The sequence below is a fragment of the Salvelinus fontinalis genome, chromosome 10, assembly GCF_029448725.1.
Source record: "Salvelinus fontinalis isolate EN_2023a chromosome 10, ASM2944872v1, whole genome shotgun sequence".
NCBI classification, from domain to species: Eukaryota; Metazoa; Chordata; class Actinopteri; order Salmoniformes; family Salmonidae; genus Salvelinus; species Salvelinus fontinalis.
In genome coordinates this window covers 48,057,130-48,080,370 of record NC_074674.1, presented here as the reverse complement: position 1 = coordinate 48,080,370, position 23,241 = coordinate 48,057,130, and the positions used below count along the sequence as shown (strand labels likewise).

The 23,241-nt window shown below is 45.2% G+C and overlaps 1 protein-coding gene across 1 annotated transcript in view; it reads right to left on the bottom strand.

Annotated features, from left to right (window-relative positions):
* The window catches only part of LOC129863320 (V-set and immunoglobulin domain-containing protein 10-like 2), a 143,720-nt gene that overhangs the window by 60,730 nt on the left and 59,749 nt on the right, over nt 1–23,241 (bottom strand). The window contains exons 9-12 of the mRNA XM_055935210.1: nt 3,999–4,178; nt 2,863–2,999; nt 1,778–1,949; nt 1,340–1,572 (exon numbers count right to left, since the gene is read on the bottom strand). Of these exons, the coding sequence (XP_055791185.1) occupies nt 1,340–1,572; nt 1,778–1,949; nt 2,863–2,999; nt 3,999–4,178 (722 nt within the window). The remainder of the gene's footprint in view (nt 1–1,339; nt 1,573–1,777; nt 1,950–2,862; nt 3,000–3,998; nt 4,179–23,241) is intronic.

Below are 23,241 nucleotides of genomic sequence, written 5' to 3'. Positions count from 1 at the left end.
AACACAACTATCAGAGAATCTACTAGATAGAACACAACTATCAGAGAATCTACTAGATAGAACACAACTATCAGATAATCTACTAGATAGAACACAACTATCAGATAATCTACTAGATAGAACACAACTATCAGAGAATCTACTAGATAGAACACAACTATCATGGTATCTACTAGATAGAACACAACTATCATGGTATCTACTAGATAGAACACAACTATCATGGTATCTACTAGATAGAACACAACTATCATGGTATCTACTAGATAGAACACAACTATCAGAGAATCTACTAGATAGAACACAACTATCAGAGAATCTACTAGATAGAACACAACTATCATGGTATATACTAGATAGAACACAACTATCATGGTATCTACTAGATAGAACACAACTATCATTGTATCTACTAGATAGAACACAACTATCAGAGAATCTACTAGATAGAACACAACTATCAGTGTATCTACTAGATAGAACACAACTATCATTGTATCTACTAGATAGAACACAACTATCAGAGAATCTACTAGATAGAACACAACTATCAGAGAATCTACTAGATAGAACACAACTATCATGGTATCTACTAGATAGAACACAACTATCAGAGAATCTACTAGATAGAACACAACTATCAGAGAATCTACTAGATAGAACACAACTATCAGAGAATCTACTAGATAGAACACAACTATCAGAGAATCTACTAGATAGAACACAACTATCAGATAATCTACTAGATAGAACACAACTATCAGATAATCTACTAGATAGAACACAACTATCAGATAATCTACTAGATAGAACACAACTATCAGAGAATCTACTAGATAGAACACAACTATCATGGTATCTACTAGATAGAACACAACTATCATGGTATCTACTAGATAGAACACAACTATCAGAGAATCTACTAGATAGAACACAACTATCAGAGAATCTACTAGATAGAACACAACTATCATGGTATCTACTAGATAGAACACAACTATCAGAGAATCTACTAGATAGAACACAACTATCAGAGAATCTGCTAGATAGAACACAACTATCAGAGAATCTACTAGATAGAACACAACTATCAGAGAATCTACTAGATAGAACACAACTATCAGAGAATCTACTAGATAGAACACAACTATCAGAGAATCTACTAGATATAATACAACTATCAGAGAATCTACTAGATAGAACACAACTATCATGGTATCTACTAGATAGAACACAACTATCATGGTATCTACTGGAACAACATAAACTTTCTTATTCCATACTGAATAACATAATTGTATTATTCTGTGTCTGCCCCCCCAACTCTCTTTCTGGTCACCTCTTGGTCAGCAGAATCTGCACCAGCCTCCTCTCTGTCCTTTTCTTTTTCCTCCTCTCCTCTCCTTCTCCCTGGTGCCTCCTCTAGTCTGTGGTCAAGTATGAACCCAGTCAGCCCTCCTCCCTCTCCTCCTTCTCCTTCTCCCTCCATCTGCCACTCCAGCTCCACCTCTCTGCGCTGCCGACTGCTGTAAACCAGCCTTACCAGGGTCACATTGGGAGGCATGGGGTATCCTGAGAGGGGGAGAGGGCAGGGAGACAGAGAGGATGGGGGAGGGGGGTGGGTCAAAGAGAGAGAAGGGGATGAGAGGAGGTACAGTAGAAGAGTAATGAAAAAGCCATTCAGTTAATCAGAAAACCATTTAGTTTAGTTTTGTGTGTGTACAGACTAACGCTTTATTGATCTTATTCTTGACCAATAGTCTAAAAGTTATCTTACTCTTGACCAATAGCGTAACAGGGATCTCGGTCCCTCCCACAGCGTTGCTAGCGGAGCACCAGTATTGGCCGCTGTCTGTTGTTCCATCCGTCTCTAGGACCGTCAGGTTGGTCCACGCAGCCGCGCGACGCAGCACATACTTCCTGGTTGTGGCCAGGGCTTCCTGGACTTCCTGTCAAACAACCAATCACCTTTTAACTCTACACGTTACTTCCTGTCAAACAACCAATCACGTTTTAACTCTACAGGTCACTGGAGAGCTGTACGTAATTACAGTATGCTGGCCTAGACCCCAAAAGTACTTTACAGTAACCCAGCCTATACCCTCAAAGTACTTTAAAGTAATCTAGACCCCAAAAGTACTTTACAGTAACCCAGCCTATACCCTCAAAGTACTTTAAAGTAATCTAGACCCCAAAAGTACTTTACAGTAACCCAGCCTATACCCTCAAAGTACTTTAAAGTAATCTAGACCCCAAAGTACTTTACAGTAGCCCAACCTAGACCCCCAAAGTACTCTACAATAACCTGGACCCCCAAAGTACTTTTACAGTATCCCAGCCTAGACCCCCAAAGTACTTTACAGTAACCTGGACCCTCAAAGTACTTTACATTATTCTGGCCTAGACCCTCAAAGTACTTTACATTATTCTGGCTTAGACCCTCAAAGTACTTTACATTATTCTGGCCTAGACCCTCACAGTACTTTACATTATTCTAGCCTAGATCCTCACAGTACTTTACATTATTCTGGCCTAGATCCTCAAAGTACTTTACATTATTCTGGCCTCGACCCTCACAGTACTTTACATTATTCTGGCCTAGATCCTCAAAGTACTTTACATTATTCTGGCCTAGACCCTCAAAATACTTTACATTATTCTAGCCTAGATCCTCACAGTACTTTACATTATTCTGGCCTAGATCCTCAAAGTACTTTACATTATTCTGGCCTCGACCCTCACAGTACTTTACATTATTCTGGCCTAGATCCTGAGCAGCAGATCAGAGGCAAGGAAAAACTTCCTAGAGGGAAGAAATCTTGAGGAACCAGACTCCGAGGGTGGCGGGGCATGTACCTGTACGACTTCCTGTCTGTGGTTGTTGAACCAGACAATCTGATTGGCCGGGGGATAGTTGGATTGAAGGATACAGGTGAGCTGAACGTCACTGCCCTCGAACACAGACACCACACTACGCTGGGTCAACAAGACTGGCGCCTCTACACACACACACACACACAAAGGAGGGAGAAAGAGATTCGATCACTGTCTTCATATACAGACACCATGTAAGAATGTTAGTTAAACCCAGTACATGTCTATTGGACTGTTAGTTAAACCCAGTACATATCTGTTATCCTGTTAGTTAAACCCAGTACATGTCTATTAGACTGTTAGTTAAACCCAGTACATGTCTATTAGACTGTTAGTTAAACCCAGTACATGTCTACTAGACTGTTAGTTAAACCCAGTACATGTCTATTAGACTGTTAGTTAAACCCAGTACATGTCTATTAGCCTGTTAGTTAAACCCAGTACATGTCTATTAGCCTGTTAGTTAAACCCAGTACACGTCTATTAGCCTGTTAGTTAAACCCAGTACATGTCTATTAGCCTGTTAGTTAAACCCAGTACATGTCTATTAGACTGTTAGTTAAACCCAGTACATGTCTATTAGACTGTTAGTTAAACCCAGTACATGTATATTCGACTGTTAGTTAAACCCAGTACATGTCTATTAGCCTGTTAGTTAAACCCAGTACATGTCTATTAGCCTGTTAGTTAAACACAGTACATGTCTATTATACTGTTAGTTAAACCCAGTACATGTCTATTAGACTGTTAGTTAAACCAGTACATGTCTATTAGACTGTTAGTTAAACCCAGTACATGTCTATTAGACTGTTAGTTAAACCCAGTACATGTCTACTAGACTGTTAGTTAAACCCAGTACATGTCTATTAGACTGTTAGTTAAACCCAGTACATGTCTATTAGACTGTTAGTTAAACCCAGTACATGTCTATTAGACTGTTAGTTAAACCCAGTACATGTCTATTAGACTGTTAGTTAAACCCAGTACATGTCTATTAGACTGTTAGTTAAACCAGTACATGTCTATTAGACTGTTAGTTAAACCCAGCGGCGTCCCACTGAGCTCTGTACTGTTATCAATGTGTTCAGCCATTACTCTTTACTCTTATCAATGAGTGTGCTTACCCAGTTTGAGGCTGCAGGTCCTGGTGTGTGTGTCCAGGGGGTGTTTGGCGTAGCAGGTGTAGGCCTGTCCATTCTGGGTGGAGTTAGAACGAAGTACCAGGATCTTGGAAGTCTCCACTTCTTGGCCCCTCCCCTCTCCTTTAGGCACCTCCCACCACACCACAGCCCTGGGAGACCCACCTACAAGAACAGTATTATTATAATGATATGTATTGTTGTTGTGGTGGTTGTTGTGGCTGTTACTGTTGTTGTGGTTACCTTCCCAGGAGCAGGACAGGAGCAGGTACTGGTTCATCCCGGTGGCATAAGCAGAACACACTGGCTCACCATAAGGAGACCCTGAGAGAGAGAGAGAGAGAGAGAGAGAGAGAGAGAGAGAGAGAGAGAGAGAGAGAGAGAGAGAGAGAGAGAGAGAGAGAGAGAGAGAGAGAGAGAGAGAGAGAGAGAGAGAGAGAGAGAGAGAGAGAGAGAGAGAGAGAGAGAGAGAGAGAGAGAGAGAGAGAGAGAGAGAGAGAGAGAGAGAGAGAGAGAGAGAGAGAGAGAGAGAGGAGACGAGAGAGAGAGAGAAGAGAGAGAGAGAGGAGAGAGAGAGAGAGAGAGGAGAGAGAGAGAGAGAGAGAGAGAGAGAGGAGAGAGAGAGAGAGAGAGAGAGAGAGAGAGAGATTTAATAACTGGGTGATTCGAGCCCTGAATACTGATTGATTGACAGCCGTGGTATATTCACCTTCACTCATGCTGCCAAACATACCCTTGTAAAACTGACCATCCTACCAATCCTCGACTTCGGTGATGTCATTTACAAAATAGCCTCCAAAACCCCTACTCAATAAATGGATGCAGTCTATCACAGTGCCATCCGTTTTGTCACCAAAGCCCCATATACTACCCACCACTGCGACCTGTACGCTCTCGTTGGCTGGCCCTCACTTCACACTCGTCGCCAAACCCACTGGCTCCAGGTCATCTACAAGACCCTGCTAGGTAAAGTCCCCCCTTATCTCAGCTCGCTGGTCACCATAGCAACGCCCACCCGTAGCACGCGCTCCAGCAGGTATATCTCTCTGGTCACCCCCCAAAACCAATTCTTCCTTTGGCCGCCTCTCCTTCCAGTTCTCTGCTGCCAATGACTGGAACGAACTACAAAAATCTCTGAAACTGGAAACACTTATCTCCCTCACTAGCTTTAAGCACCAGCTTTCAGAGCAGCTCATAGATTACTGCACCTGTACACAGCCCATCTATAATTTAGCCCAAACAACTACCTCTTTACCTACTGTATTTATTTATTTTGCTCCTTTGCACCCCATTATTTCTATCTCTACTTTGCACCTTCTTCCACTGCAAACCAACCATTCCAGTGTTTTTTTTTACTTGCTATATTGTATTTACTTCGCCACCATGGCCTTTTTATATTTTTATTTATTTATTAATATATTTTATTTGCCTTCACCTCCCTGATCTCACCTCACTTGCTCATATTGTATATAGACTTATTTTTCACTGTATTATTGACTGTATGTTTGTTTTACTCCATGTGTAACTATGTGTTGTTGTATGTGTCGAACTGCTTTGCTTTATCTTGGCCAGGTCGCAATTGTAAATGAGAACGTGTTCTCAATTTGCCTACCTGGTTAAATAAAGGTGAAAAAAATAAAAAAAAATAATATTGTATACCACGAGTATGACAAAACATTTATTTTTACTGCTCAAATTACGTTGGTAACCAGTAGGTGGTTTGTGGTATATGGTAAATAAACCACAGCTAAGGGCTGTATCCAGGCACTCCGCGTTGCGTCGTGGATAAGAACAGCCCTTAGCCGTGGTATATTGGCCATATACCACACCCCCTCGTGCCTTATTGCTTAAATATATTAGGGGCAGCGGTGTGTGATGTTCAGGCCCGTTCCGTACAGCGGTGTGTGATGTTCAGGCCCGTTCCGTACAGCGGTGTGTGATGTTCAGGCCCGTTCCGTACAGCGGTGTGTGATGTTCAGGCCCGTTCCGTACAACGGTGTGTGATGTTCAGGCCCGTTCCGTACAACGGTGTGTGATGTTCAGGCCCGTTCCGTACAACGGTGTGTGATGTTCAGGCCCGTTCCGTACAGCGGTGTGTGATGTTCAGGCCCGTTCCGTACAGCGGTGTGTGATGTTCAGGCCCGTTCCGTACAACGGTGTGTGATGTTCAGGCCCGTGTCGTACAGCGGTGTGTGATGTTCAGGCCCGTGCTTTACAGCGGTGTGTGATGTAGTGTGATGTTCAGTCAAAAATACTGAAGTATCCCTTTAATAAACCCGTTTGAAAAACAAAAACTATACTGAAACTATCAACTGAAATGTACTGACTTCAAAACTAACAAAATGTCAATAAAAAACATCATGAATTAACAATTTAATTTGTATTTTAACACACACACGCACGCACGCACGCACGCACGCACGCACGCACGCACGCACGCACGCACGCACGCACGCACGCACGCACACACACACACACACACACACACACACACACACACACACACACACACACACACACACACACACACACACACACACACACACACACACATCATAGGTACACTTCAACTATGACAGACAAAATGAGCATTTTTTTTCCAGAAAATCACATGGTGGAAAATAAGTATTTGGTCACCTACAAACAAGCAAGATTTCTGGCTCTCACAGACCTGTAACTTCTTCTTTAAGAGGCTCCTCTGTCCTCCACTCGTTACCTGTATTAATGGCACCTGTTTGAACTTGTTATCAGTATAAAAGACACCTGTCCACAACCTCAAACAGTCACACTCCAAACTCCACTATGGCCAAGACCAAAGAGCTGTCAAAGGACACCAGAAACAAAATTGTAGACCTGCACCAGGCTGGGAAGACTGAATCTGCAATAGGTAAGCAGCTTGGTTTGAAGAAATCAACTGTGGGAGCAATTATTAGGAAATGGAAGACATAATACTGATAATCTCCCTCGATCTGGGGCTCCACGCAAGATCTCACCCCGTGGGGTCAAAATGATCACAAGAACGGTGAGCAAAAATCCCAGAACCACACGGGGGGACCTAGTGAATGACCTGCAGAGAGCTGGGACCAAAGTAATAAAGCCTACCATCAGTAACACACTACGCCGCCAGGGACTCAAATCCTGCAGTGCGAGACATGTCCCCCTGCTTAAGCCAGTACATGTCCAGGCCCGTCTGAAGTTTGCTAGAGAGCATTTGGATGATCCAGAAGAAGATTGGGAGAATGTCAGATGAAACCAAATATTACTTTTTGGTAAAAACTCAACTCGTCGTGTTTGGAGGACAAAGAATGCTGAGTTGCATCCAAAGAACACAATACCTACTGTGAAGCATGGGGGTGGAAACATCATGCTTTGGGGCTGTTTTTCTGCAAAGGGACCAGGACGACTGATCCGTGTAAAGGAAAGAATGAATGGGGCCATGTATCGTGAGATTTTGAGTGAAAACCTCCTTCCATCAGCAAGGGCATTGAAGATGAAACGTGGCTAGGTCTTTCAGCAAGACAATGATCCCAAACACACCGCCCGGGCAACGAAGGAGTGGCTTCGTAAGAAGCATTTCAAGGTCCTGGAGTGGCCTAGCCAGTCTCCAGATCTCAACCCCATAGAAAATCTTTGGAGGGAGTTGAAAGTCCGTGTTGCCCAGCAACAGCCCCAAAACATCACTGCTCTAGAGGAGATCTGCATGGAGGAATGGGCCAAAATACCAGCAACAGTGTGTGAAAACCTTGTGAAGACTTACAGAAAACGTTTGACCTCTGTCATTGCCAACAAAGGGTATATAACAAAGTATTGAGATAAACTTTTGTTATTGACCAAATACTTATTTTCCACCATAATTTGCAAATAAATTCATTAACTTTTTAGGGCTGCAGGGGCAGTATTGAGTAGATGGATAAAAGGTGCCCATTTCAAACGGCCTCGTACTCAATTCTTGCTCGTACAATATGCATATTATTATTACTATTGGATAGAAAACACTCTCGAGTTTCTAAAACCGTTTGAATTATATCAGGAAGTGAGAAATCTCAAATCGAGGGCTCTGTTCCAGGGTCAGTTTATTAATTTGCAACCTATGGGTCTACATGCACTGCATGCACCTTCCCCTAGATGTCAGTAAGCAGTGAGAATTGGAATGGGGTGTATATCTCTATCTGAGGCCGAACAAGACGTCTTGGAACGGAAGGTCTGGTCTTTTCACCGTTTGGCCTGACGCAGGAGGGACCTCAGCATGGCGTTCAGAAAAGCTTTCGTTTTAGAAGTGAGATATATCCGGCTCTGATTTTATTTGATATATGTGTTAAAAACATCATAAGGTAGTTATTTTAAACCGACTTTTAGCAGTTTATATCAGTTGATTGCGATTTTCTGGAATTTCTTTGTCTTGCGTTATGGAGCGTTGGACACTGCTGCGCCTCATGTTAGCTGCTAATTCTACAGATGAAGAGGGCATTCTACAACCAAACAACGATTATTCTGGACAAAGGACAACTTGTACAAGATTCTGATGGAAGCTCATCAATTAGTAGGAAACATTTATGATATTATTACGTATATCTGTGTAGACCATATTCCGCCCAGATTTCGGGCGCTATCTCGCCTAAGGTGTATGTCGTACTAAGGTTATTTTTACAAATCTAACACAGCGGTTGCATTAAGAACTAGTGTATCTTTCATTTGCTGTCCAACCTGTATTTTTTAGTCAAGTATATGATTAGTTATTTGATTAGATGATGTGAGTGTCAGAAATAGATCCGGATTACATTGTGCAGTTTGGCTAGTATTCACATTGTTCAACCACGAATTGTACCGCTAAATATGCACATTTTCGAACAAACCATATATGTATTGTGTAATATGATGTTATAGGACTGTCATCTGATGAAGTTTTGAGAAGGTTAGTGAAAAAATGTATATCTTTTGCTGGTTTATTCGCTATGCTAACGTGCCTTGTTTCAATGATGCTGTTGTGTGGTTGGCTATTGTAGTAAGCTAATATAATGCTATATTGTGTTTTCGTGGGAAAACACTTAAAAAATCTGAAATATTGGTTGGATTCACAAGATGTTTGACTTTCATTTGCTGTACACCGTGTATTTTTCATAAATGTTTTATGATGAGTATTTATGTAATTCACGTTGGTCTCTGTAGTTATTCTAGCTGCATTGGTGAGAGTTGTGATGGTGGCTGTTATGTAAAACTATGATTCCTACCTGAAATATGCACATTTTTCGAACAAAACATATGCTATACAATAAATATGTTATCTGACTGTCATCTGATGAAGTTGTTTCTTGGTTAGTGACTATTTATATCTTTATTTGGTTGAATTTGTGATAGCTACCTATGCTGTAAAAAAATGGTGGAAATATGCGGTTGGGTCTTTTGCTATCGTGGTTAGCTAATAGAAATACATATTGTGTTTTCCCTGTAAAACATTTAAAAAATCGGAAATGATGGCTGGATTCACAAGATGTTTATCTTTCATTTGCTGTATTGGACTTGTTAAAAATCCTACAATGTGATTTTCTGGATTTTTTTTTTCTCATTTTGTCTGTCATAGTTGAGGTGTACCTATGATGAAAATTACAGGCCTCTCTCATCTTTTTCAGTGGGAGAACTTGCACAATTGGTGGCTGACTAAATGCTTTTTTGCCCCACTGTATGTGGTAGTGGTAGAGTAGGGGCCTGAGGGCACACTGTGAAATCTGCAGTCTGCTGCACCGACCAACTGTAGCGTGGTCCACTCTTGATGCAGAAACGAGAGACCACACGTTGCTGTTTTATCAAAATAGGTAAATATTTGGGCAAGGAAATATTTCTGGTTGGTCTCAGGTAATGTAATGTAATGTAGTGTAATGTAATGTAATGTAGGATGGTAGTCTTTTCAATATGGGATTGAGTGAAGTAGAAGCAAGGATGTTGAATGAGCAACTAATGAGCATGGAGAGCCTCACAAGTTTTAAGAAATGACCTGAGGCCTGTGTCTTTCACTCCAAATGACCTGAGGCCTGTGACTTTCACTCCAAATGACCTCTGGCCTGTGTCTTTCACTTCAAATGACCCCAGGCCTGTGTCTTTCACTCCAAATGACCTGAGGCCTGTGTCTTTCACTCCAATTGACCTCTGGCCTGTGACTTTCACTCCAATTGACCTCAGGCCTGTGACTTTCACTCCAATTGACCTCAGGCCTGACTTTCACTCCAAATGACCTGAGGCCTGTGACTTTCACTCCAAATGACCTGAGGCCTGTGACTTTCACTCCAATTGACCTCAGGCCTGACTTTCACTCCAAATGACCTGAGGCCTGTGACTTTCACTCCAAATGACCTCTGGCCTGTGTCTTTCACTTCAAATGACCTGAGGCCTGTGTCTTTCACTCCAAATGACCTGAGGCCTGTGTCTTTCACTCCAATACGGCTATTTTACTTACTTTTGCAGCTCTTCATCAGAGCCTTTATTTAACTAGGCAAGTCAGTTAAGAACAAATTCTTATTTACAATGACGGCCTACCGTCATGACAACAACATGGTAGCAACACAATATGGCAGCAGCACAACATGGTAGTAGCAGCAGTAAACATGGTACAAACATTATTGGGCACAGACAACAGCACAAAGGACAAGGTAGAGACAACAAAACATCACGCAAAGCAGCCACAACTGTCAGTAAGAGTGTCCATGATTGAGTCTTTGAATGAAGAGATGGAGCTAAAACTGTCCAGTTTGAGTGTTTTTTGCAGCCTGAAAGGATTTGAGAAATATGATTGGTTGACTATAGGCCTATGACACTGGCCTACATTTCATGTAGCGCTGCGCAGGATATCAGATCTGAACAACGATATGAGTGTTTAACACCACCAGTAGGTAGGCTTACCACATCCTTATGGTATCTTTTCATAAGCACAACACGACTGCAAGAGACAGGTTGGAATGTCTGACTGAAATACAGGACAAATCAACCTTCTTTAACTTAATTAGTGGTGTTTGAATTTGTTGATGAAATGCAAGACATGATTGTTTGGTTGCGGGACAAAGGGCCAAAATGCAGGTCTGTCCCGCACAGTCCGTGACATTTGGTCACCCTTGGCCCCATCCAGAGAGACCAGCACCACCAGGCTCCATCCAGAGAGACCATCTCTACCCTACACCACCAGGCTCCATCCAGAGAGACCTGCATCACCAGGCTCCATCCAGAGAGACCAGCATCACCAGGCTCCATCCAGGCTCCATCCAGAGAGACCATCTCTACCCTGCATCACCAGGCTCCATCCAGAGAGACCAGCACCACCCTGCACCACCAGGCTCCATCCAGAGAGACCATCTCTACCCTACACCACCAGGCCCTATCCAGAGAGACCATCTCTACCCTACACCACCAGGCCCCATCCAGAGAGACCAGCACCACCAGGCCCCATCCAGAGAGACCAGCACCACCAGGCTCCATCCAAAGAGACCATCTCTACCCTACACCACCAGGCCCCATCCAGAGAGACCAGCATCACCAGGCCCTATCCAGAGAGACCATCTCTACCCTACACCACCAGGTCCTATCCAGAGAGACCAGCACCAACCTGCACCCCCAGGCTCCATCCAGAGAGACCAGCACCACCCTGCACGACCAGGCCCCATCCAGAGAGACCAGCACCACCCTGCACCACCAGGCCCCATCCAGAGAGACCAGCACCACCCTGCACCACCAGGCCCCATCCAGAGAGACCAGCACCACCCTGCACGACCAGGCTCCATCCAGAGAGACCTGCATCACCAGGCCCCATCCAGAGAGACCAGCACCACCCTGCACCACCAGGCCCCATCCAGAGAGACCAGCACCACCCTGCACCACCAGGCTCCATCCAGAGAGACCAGCACCACCCTGCACGACCAGGCCCCATCCAGAGAGACCAGCACCACCCTGCACCACCAGGCCCCATCCAGAGAGACCAGCACCACCCTACACAATCGGGCCCCTTCCAGAGAGGCCAGCTCCACCCTACAATATTGAGCCTCTCCCAGAGAGACCTGCTCCACCCTACAACATCATGCCCCTTCCAGAGTGGACAGCACGGCAGCCAAGCCAAACCAGATAAGGCATCTGCTGAACATAATTTGCTCATAATTTGTATTATTAGAAATTATTATGAGTTCAAGTTTAGACAAGCTACCCAGGAAAGGGTTAAAGTTAGCTCATATAAATATATATAGCCTCAGAAACAAAGTCCATGAGATTAGTAATGTGCTAATCTTAGATAATATTAATGTATTAGCCATTTCTGAGACTCACTTAAACAGCACCTTTGATTATACAGCAGTAAGAATAGAAGGATGAAACATCTATAGAAAAGACAGGAATGTCTACGGGGGAGGTGTTGCTGTGTACAGCTCTGGAAAAAATGAGGAGACCACTGCAAAACGATCAGTTTCTATGGTTTTACTATGTGTTTGGATAAAATTAACATATTTGTTTTATTCTGTAAACCAGCAACAATTCTCCCAAATTCCATATTAAAATATTGTAATTTAGAGCATTTATTTGCAGAAAATGACAACTGGTCAAAATAACAAAAAAGTGTTGTCAGACCTCAAATAATGCAAAGAAAATAAGTTCATGTTCATTTTTAAGCAACACAATTACTAATGTTTTAACTTTAACTTCTGGAAAAGTCCATAAATCAAAATTTGGGGGAATAAGCCTGATTTTCAATCACAGCTTTCTTGCGTCTTGGCGTAGCAGTCGGATGGCGTAGGAGTCGGACGTGTGTTTTGTCTTGTCCCGTTTCCTTGTTTTTTTTTTCGTATATATTTTGTATATATTTTAATCTCACTTTCCATCTACGGACTGAATATACTCTCATGGAACCCGCCTCACCCAATGTGGTACTGATCTGCTATTTTTATACTTTAGAACCGGAACCCCAATCAGAAGCTAGCCAGCTAACTAGCTACTAGCCAGTAGTCGTTTAGCCACTGCTAGCGGTCTTCACCGTTAACTCGGACACCAGCCAGCCTCAGCTTGGTCAATACCTGCCAGTCCGCACAGCGCGATATCAACCCAGACATATTGGACTGCTTTTTTCTCTATCACATCTCCGGATTCCTACCTTAAGCTCTGGACCTTTACACCGGATCATTGCAGATAGCCAGCTGTATTCTGAGTGGCTACTCCTGGCTAACGCCTCTGTCCCGAAGCAAGCACCAGTTAGACCTAGCTCGAGGCTAGCTCAAGGCTATCTCCCAGCTAGCCGAAGAGGTCTACCAGCTAGTTATTGGGCTACAATACCTCTTTTGCCAATTGGCCTGGACCCTTTACTGCCGACACGGAGCCCCGCCGATCCATCACGACTGGTCTGCCGACGTAATTGTCCGAGGTGTTTTCAACAGGCTTTTCCGTTGCGACATCACTGAAGATCCATCTGCTGGCCACGGCCCACTAGCTTTCTGAATCACCGTGTCTCCAGCTCTCCTAGCGTAGTAGTGACTACCGAACGGCTCCCTGACTCAAATATTGATGCTCATTGGACCCTATGATCACTCGGTTACTCATGCCTCTCCCTAATGTCAAAATGCCTTATCTACTGCTGTTTAGGCTAGTTACTATTGTTTTATTTCACTATAGAGCCCCCAGCCCCACCCTAAATGCCTTAGACAGCTCTTTTGTCGCATCTTCCACACATGCAAAGACCTCACCTGGCATAACTGGTGCCTCCAGAGACGCAACCGCTCTCATCATCACTCAATGCCAAGGTTTACCTCTACTGTACTCACATCCTACCATACCCTTGTCTGTACATTATGCCCTGAATCTATTCTACCACGGCTAGAAATCTGGTGCTTTTATTCTCTGTCCCCAATGCACTAGACGACCAGTTCTTATAGCCTTTAGCCGTACCCTTATCCTGCTCCTCCTCTGTTCCTCTGGTGATGTAGAGGTTAACACAAGCCCTGTAGACCCCAGCACCACACCTATTCCAAAGGTGCTCTCATTCGTTGACTTCTGTAACCGTAAAAGCCTTGGTTTCATGCATGTTAATATCAGAAGCCTCCTCTCTAAGTTTGTTTTATTCACTGCTTTAGCACACTCCGCCAACCCGGATGTCTTAGTCATGTCTGAATCCTGGCTTAGGAAGGCCACTAATAATTCTCAAATTTCCATCCCCAACTACAACATTTTCTGACAAGATAGAACTGCCAAAGGGGGATGGAGTTGCAATCTACCGCAGAGATAGCCTGCAGAGTTCTGTCATACTATCCAGGTCTGTCAAACAATTTGAGCTTCTATTTTAAAAATCCACCTTTCCAGAAATAAGTTTCTCACCGTTGCCACTTGTTATAGACCCCCCTCAGCCCCCAGCTGTAACCTGGACACCATATGTGAATTGATTGCCCCCCATCTATCTTCAGAGTTTGTACTGTTAGGTCACCTAAACTGGGACATGCTTAACACCCCGGCCGTCCTACAATCTAAACTAGATGACCTCAATCTCACACAAATTATCAAGGAACCTACCAGATACAACACTAAATCCGTAACCAACCTCTTAGATATCATCCTGACCAACTTTCCCTCTAAATACCTCTGCTGTCTCCAACCAGGATCACAGCGATCACTGCCTCATTGCCTGTGTCCATAATGGGTCCGCGGTCAAACAACCACCCCTCATCACTGTCAAATGCTCCCTAAAACACTTCAGCGAGCAGGCCTTTCTAATCAACCTGGCCCAGGTATCCTGGAAGGATATTGACCTTATCCCGTCAGTAAAGGATGCCTGGTTGCTCTTTAAAAGTGCTTTCCTCACCATTTTTAATAAGCATGCCCCATTCAAAAAATGTAGAACTAAGAACAGATATAGCCCTTGGTTCACCCCAGACTTGACTGCCCTTGACCAGCACAAAAACATCCTGTGGCGCTCTGCATTAGCATCGAATAGCCCCGGCGATATGCAACTTTTCAGGGAAGTCAGGAACCAATATACACTGTCAGTTAGGAAAGCTAAGGCTAGCTTTTTAAAACAGAAATTTGCATCCTGTAGCACTAATTCCAAAACAATTTGGGACACTGTAAAATCCATGGAGAATAAGAGCACCTCTTCCCAGCTGCCCACTGCACTGAGGCTAGGAAACACTGTCACCATCGATAAATCTCCGATAATCAAAGATTTCCATAAGCATTTTATTAAAGCATTTTTCTACGGCTGGCCATGCTCTCCACCTGACTACCCCTACCTCGGCCAACAGCTCTGTACCCCCCACAGAAACGTTCAAAAGCCCCCCCCCCGCTTCTCCTTCACCCATATCCAGACAGCTGCTGTTCTGAAAGAGCTGCAAAATCTGGATCCCTACAAATCAGCTGGGCTAGACAATCTGGACCCTTTCTTTCTAAAATTATCCGCCGAAATTGTTGCAACCCCTATTACTAGCCTGTTCGACCTCTCTTTCATATCATCTGCGATCCCCAAATATTGGAAAGCTGCCACGGTCATCCCCCTCTTCAAAGGGGGAAACACTCTAGACCCAAACTGTTATAGACCTATATCTATCCTGCCCTGCCTTTCTAAAACCTTCGAAAGCCAAGTTAACAAACAGATCACCGACCATTTCGAATCCCACTGTACCTTCTCCACTATGCAATCTGGTTTCAGAGCTGGTCATGGGTGCACCTCAGCCACGCTCAAGGTCCTAAACGATATCCTAACCACCATCGATAAAAGACAGTACTGTGCAGCCGTCTTCATCGACCTGGCCAAGGCTTTCGACTCTGTCAATCACCGCATTCTTATCGGCAGACTCAATAGCCTTGGTTTTGCAAATGCCTTGCCTTGCCTGGTTCACCGTCTACTTCTCAGATAGAGTTAATTGTGTCAAATCGGAGGGCCTGTTGTCCGGACCTCTTGCAATCTCTGGGGGTGCCACATGGTTCATTTCTCGGGCCGACACTTTTCTCTGTATATATCAATGATGTTGCTCTTGCTGCTGGTGATTCTCTGATCCACCTCTACGCAGACAACACCATTCTGAATACGGCCCTTCTTTCGACACTGTGTTAACAAACCTCCAAACGAGTTTCAATGTCATACAACACTCCTTCCGTGGCCTCCAACTGCTCTTAAATGCAAGTAAAACTAAATGCATGCTCTTCAACCGATTTCTGCCCGCACCTGCTCGCCTGTCCAGCATCACTACTCTGGACGGTTCTGACCTAGAATATGTGGACGACTATAAATACCTAGGTGTCTGGTAAGACTGTAAACTCTCCTTACAGACTCATATTAAGCATCTCCAATCCAAAAATAAATCTAGAATTGGCTTCCTATTTCGCAACTAAGCCTCCTTCACTCATGCTGCTAAACATACCTTCGTAAAACTGACTATCCTACCGATCCTTGACTTCGGCGATGTAATTTACAAAATAGCCTCCAACACTCTACTCAGAAAATTGGATGTATTCTTTCACAGTGCCATCTGTTTTGTCACCAAAGCCCCATATACTACCCACCACTGCGACCTGTATGCTCTCTTTGGCTGGCCCTCGCTTCATATTAGTTGCCAAACCCACTGGCTCTAGGTCATCTATATGTCTTTGCTAGGTAAAGCGCTGCCTTATCTCAGCTCACTGGTCACCATAGCAACATCCACCATAGCAACACCCACCCGTAGCACGCGCTCCAGCAGGTATATTTCATTGGTGATCCACAAAGCCAACACCTCTTTTGGCCACCTTTCCTTACAATTCTCTACTGCCAATGACTGGAACGAATTGCAAAAATCACTGAAGCTGGAGATATATGTCTCCCTCTCTAACTTTAAGCATCAGCTGTCAGGCAGCTTACCGATCACTGAACCTGTACATAGCCCATCTGTAAATAGCCGATCCAACCAACTAACTACCTCATCCCATACTGTTATTATTATTATTTTTTGCTCTTTTGCATCCCAGTATCTCTACTTGCACATCATCATCTGCACATCTATCACTCCAGTACTAAAGCTAAATTGTAATTATTTTGCCTCTATGGCCTATTTTTTAGGCCTTACCTCCCTAATCTTACTACACTGTACATAGACTTTTTCTATTGTGTTATTGACTGTTCGTTTATCCCATGTGTAACTCTGTGATGTTGTTTTTGTCGCAGGCTTTATCTTGGCCAGGTCATTGAGAACTTGTTCTCAACTGGCCTGCCTGGTTAAATAAAGGTGAAATAAAAAAATAAATGCTCTCCACCAGTCTTTCACATTGATGTTGGGTGACATTATGCCACTCCTGGCGCAAAAATTCAAGCAGCTCGGCTTTGTTTGATGGCTTGTGACCATCCATCTTCCCTTTGATCACATTCCAGAGGTTTTGAATGGAGATCCGGTCTGGAGATTGGGCTGGCCATGACAGGGTCTTGATCTGGTGGTCCTCCATCCACACCTTGACTGACCTGGCTGTGTGGCATGGAGCGTTGTCCTGCTGGGAAAAACAATCCTCAGAGTTGGGGAACATTGTCCTGCTGGGAAAACCAATCCTCAGAGTTGGGGAACATTGTCAGAGCAGAAGGAAGCACGTTTTCTTCCAGGACAACCTTGTATGTGGTTTGATCCAAGCATCCTTCACAAAGACAAATCTGTCCGATTCCAGCCTTCCTGAAGCCACCCCCAGATCATCACCAAGTCTCCACCACATTTCACAGTGGGTGTGAGACACTGTGGCTTGTAGACCTCTCCAGGTTGGAAATGATTTATTTATTTTGAATTTAATGTAATATCTTGTTGTTCTGTAATTGTTCTGTACTTTGTCATGTATGTGTTCGTTAGATGTGGACCCTAGGAAGAGTATCTGCTGCATGTGCAGTAGCTAATGGGGATCCTACTAAACTAAACCCACTGGGCCCAACTGGCTAGGTCAGTAGCTAATGGGGATCCTACTAAACTAAACCCACTGGGCCCAACTGGCTAGGTCAGTAGCTAATGGGGATCCTACTAAACTAAACCCACAGGGCCCATCTGGCTAGGTCAGTAGCTAATGGGGATCCTACTAAACTAAACCCACTGGGCCCAACTGGCTAGGTCAGTAGCTAATGGGGATCCTACTAAACTAAACCCACTGGGCCCAACTGGCTAGGTCAGAAGCTAATGGGGATCCTACTAAACTAAACCCAACTGGCTAGGTCAGTAGCTAATGGGGATCCTACTAAACTAAACCCAATGGGCCCAACTGGCTAGGTCAGTAGCTAATGGGGATCCTACTAAACTAAACCCAATGGGCCCAACTGGCTAGGTCAGTAGCTAATGGGGATCCTACTAAACTAAACCCAACTGGCTAGGTCAGTAGCTAATGGGGATCCTACTGAACTAAACCCACTGGGCCCAACTGGCTAGGTCAGTAGCTAATGGGGATCCTACTAAACTAAACCCAACTGGGCCCAACTGGCTATGTCAGTAGCTAATGGGGATCCTACTAAACTAAACCCACTGGGCCCAACTGGCTAGGTCAGTAGCTAATGAGGATCCTACTAAACTAAACCCAATGGGCCCAACTGGCTAGGTCAGTAGCTAATGGGGATCCTACTAAACTAAACCCACTGGGCCCAACTGGCTAGGTCAGTAGCTAATGGGGATCCTACTAAACTAAACCCAACTGGCTAGGTTAGTAGCTAATGGGGATCCTACTAAACTACACCCAATGGACCCAACTGGCTAGGTCAGTAGCTAATGGGGATCCTACTAAACTAAACCCAATGGGCCCAACTGGCTAGGTCAGTAGCTAATGGGGATCCTACTAAACTAAACCCACTGGGCCCATCTGGCTAGGTCAGTAGCTAATGGGGATCCTACTAAACTAAACCCACTGGGCCCAACTGGCTAGGTCAGTAGCTAATGGGGATCCTACTAAACTAAACCCACTGGGCCCAACTGGCTAGGTCAGTAGCTAATGGGGATCTTAATAAAACTAGACCCACTGGGCCCAACTGGCTAGGTCAGTAGCTAATGGGGATCCTACTAAACTAAACCCAATGGGCCCAACTGGCTAGGTCAGTAGCTAATGGGGATCCTACTAAACTAAACCCACTGGGCCCAACTGGCTAGGTCAGTAGCTAATGGGGATCCTACTAAACTAACCCAACTGGCTAGGTCAGTAGCTAATGGGGATCCTACTGAACTAAACCCAATGGGCCCAACTGGCTAGGTCAGTAGCTAATGGGGATCCTACTGAACTAAACCCACTGGGCCCATCCTGCTAGGTCAGTAGCTAATGGGGATCCTACAAAACTAAACCCACTGGCCCCAACTGGCTAGGTCAGTAGCTAATGGGGATCCTACTAAACTAAACCCACTGGGCCCAACTGGCTAGGTCAGAAGCTAATGGGGATCCTACTAAACTAAACCCAACTGGCTAGGTCAGTAGCTAATGGGGATCCTACTAAACTAAACCCAATGGGCCCAACTGGCTAGGTCAGTAGCTAATGGGGATCCTACTAAACTAAACCCAATGGGCCCAACTGGCTAGGTCAGTAGCTAATGGGGATCCTACTAAACTAAACCCAACTGGCTAGGTCAGTAGCTAATGGGGATCCTACTGAACTAAACCCACTGGGCCCAACTGGCTAGGTCAGTAGCTAATGGGGATCCTACTAAACTAAACCCAACTGGGCCCAACTGGCTATGTCAGTAGCTAATGGGGATCATACTAAACTAAACCCACTGGGCCCAACTGGCTAGGTCAGTAGCTAATGAGGATCCTACTAAACTAAACCCAATGGGCCCAACTGGCTAGGTCAGTAGCTAATGGGGATCCTACTAAACTAAACCCACTGGGCCCAACTGGCTAGGTCAGTAGCTAATGGGGATCCTACTAAACTAAACCCAACTGGCTAGGTTAGTAGCTAATGGGGATCCTACTAAACTACACCCAATGGACCCAACTGGCTAGGTCAGTAGCTAATGGGGATCCTACTAAACTAAACCCACTGGGCCCAACTGGCTAGGTCAGTAGCTAATGGGGATCCTACTAAACTAAACCCACTGGGCCCAACTGGCTAGGTCAGTAGCTAATGGGGATCCTACTAAACTAAACCCACTGGGCCCAACTGGCTAGGTCAGTAGCTAATGAGGATCCTACTAAACTAAACCCAATGGGCCCAACTGGCTAGGTCAGTAGCTAATGGGGATCCTACTAAACTAAACCCACTGGGCCCAACTGGCTAGGTCAGTAGCTAATGGGGATCCTACTAAACTAAACCCAACTGGCTAGGTTAGTAGCTAATGGGGATCCTACTAAACTACACCCAATGGACCCAACTGGCTAGGTCAGTAGCTAATGGGGATCCTACTAAACTAAACCCAATGGGCCCAACTGGCTAGGTCAGTAGCTAATGGGGATCCTACTAAACTAAACCCACTGGGCCCATCTGGCTAGGTCAGTAGCTAATGGGGATCCTACTAAACTAAACCCACTGGGCCCAACTGGCTAGGTCAGTAGCTAATGGGGATCCTACTAAACTAAACCCACTGGGCCCAACTGGCTAGGTCAGTAGCTAATGGGGATCTTAATAAAACTAGACCCACTGGGCCCAACTGGCTAGGTCAGTAGCTAATGGGGATCCTACTAAACTAAACCCAATGGGCCCAACTGGCTAGGTCAGTAGCTAATGGGGATCCTACTAAACTAAACCCACTGGGCCCAACTGGCTAGGTCAGTAGCTAATGGGGATCCTACTAAACTAAACCCACTGGGCCCAACTGGCTAGGTCAGTAGCTAATGGGGATCCTACTAAACTAACCCAACTGGCTAGGTCAGTAGCTAATGGGGATCCTACTAAACTAAACCCAATGGTCCCAACTGGCTAGGTCAGTAGCTAATGGGGATCCTACTAAACTAAACCCACTGGGCCCAACTGGCTAGGTCAGTAGCTAATGGGGATCCTACTAAACTAAACCCACTGGGCCCAACTGGCTAGGTCAGTAGCTAATGGGGATCCTACTAAACTAACCCAACTGGCTATCTCAGTAGCTAATGGGGATCCTACTGAACTAAACCCAATGGGCCCAACTGGCTAGGTCAGTAGCTAATGGGGATCCTACTGAACTAAACCCACTGGGCCCATCCTGCTAGGTCAGTAGCTAATGGGGATCCTACAAAACTAAACCCAATGGGCCCAACTGGCTAGGTCAGTAGCTAATGGGGATCCTACTAAACTAAACCCACTGGGCCCAACTGGCTAGGTCAGTAGCTAATGGGGATCCTACTAAACTAAACCCAACTGGCTAGGTCAGTAGCTAATGGGGATCCTACTAAACTAAACCCAATGGGCCCAACTGGCTAGGTCAGTAGCTAATGGGGATCCTACTAAACTAAACCCACTGGGCCCATCTGGCTAGGTCAGTAGCTAATGGGGATCCTACTGAACTAAACCCAACTGGCCCAACTGGCTAGGTCAGTAGCTAATGGGGATCCTACTGAACTAAACCCAACTGGCCCAACTGGCTAGGTCAGTAGCTAATGGGGATCCTACTAAACTAAACCCAACTGGCTAGGTCAGTAGCTAATGGGGATCCTACTAAACTAAACCCACTGGGCCCAACTGGCTAGGTCAGTAGCTAATGGGGATCCTACTAAACTAAACCCACTGGGCCCAACTGGCTAGGTCAGTAGCTAATGGGGATCCTACTAAACTAAACCCACTGGGCCCAACTGGCTAGGTCAGTAGCTAATGGGGATCCTACTAAACTAAACCCAATGGGCCCAACTGGCTAGGTCAGTAGCTAATGGGGATCCTACTAAACTAAACCCACTGGGCCCAACTGGCTAGGTCAGTAGCTAATGGGGATCCTACTAAACTAAACCCACTGGGCCCAACTGGCTAGGTCAGTAGCTAATGGGGATCCTACTAAACTAAACCCAATGGGCCCAACTGGCTAGGTCAGTAGCTAATGGGGATCCTACTAAACTAAACCCACTGGGCCCAACTGGCTAGGTCAGTAGCTAATGGGGATCCTACTAAACTAAACCCACTTGGCCCAACTGGCTAGGTCAGTAGCTAATGGGGATCCTACTAAACTAAACCCACTGGGCCCAACTGGCTAGGTCAGTAGCTAATGGGGATCCTACTAAACTAAACCCAATGGGCCCATCTGGCTAGGTCAGTAGCTAATGGGGATCCTACTAAACTAAACCCAATGGGCCCAACTGGCTAGGTCAGTAGCTAATGGGGATCCTACTAAACTAAACCCAATGGACCCATCTGGCTAGGTCAGTAGCTAATGGGGATCCTACTAAACTAAACCCACTGGGCCCAACTGGCTAGGTCAGTAGCTAATGGGGATCCTACTGAACTAAACCCACTGGGCCCAACTGGCTAGGTCAGTAGCTAATGGGGATCCTACTAAACTAAACCCAATGGGCCCAACTGGCTAGGTCAGTAGCTAATGGGGATCCTACTGAACTAAACCCACTGGGCCCAACTGGCTAGGTCAGTAGCTAATGGGGATCCTACTAAACTAAACCCAATGGGCCCAACTGGCTAGGTCAGTAGCTAATGGGGATCCTACTAAACTAAACCCACTGGGCCCAACTGGCTAGGTCAGTAGCTAATGGGGATCCTACTAAACTAAACCCACTGGGCCCAACTGGCTAGGTCAGTAGCTAATGGGGATCCTACTAAACTAAACCCAATGGGCCCAACTGGCTAGGTCAGTAGCTAATGGGGATCCTACTAAACTAAACCCACTGGGCCCAACTGGCTAGGTCAGTAGCTAATGGGGATCCTACTAAACTAAACCCACTTGGCCCAACTGGCTAGGTCAGTAGCTAATGGGGATCCTACTAAACTAAACCCACTGGGCCCAACTGGCTAGGTCAGTAGCTAATGGGGATCCTACTAAACTAAACCCAATGGGCCCATCTGGCTAGGTCAGTAGCTAATGGGGATCCTACTAAACTAAACCCAATGGGCCCAACTGGCTAGGTCAGTAGCTAATGGGGATCCTACTAAACTAAACCCAATGGACCCATCTGGCTAGGTCAGTAGCTAATGGGGATCCTACTAAACTAAACCCAACTGGCTAGGTCAGTAGCTAATGGGGATCCTACTAAACTAAACCCACTGGGCCCAACTGGCTAGGTCAGTAGCTAATGGGGATCCTACTAAACTAAACCCAATGGGCCCAACTGGCTATGTCAGTAGCTAATGGGGATCCTACTAAACTAAATCCAATGGGCCCAACTGGCTAGGTCA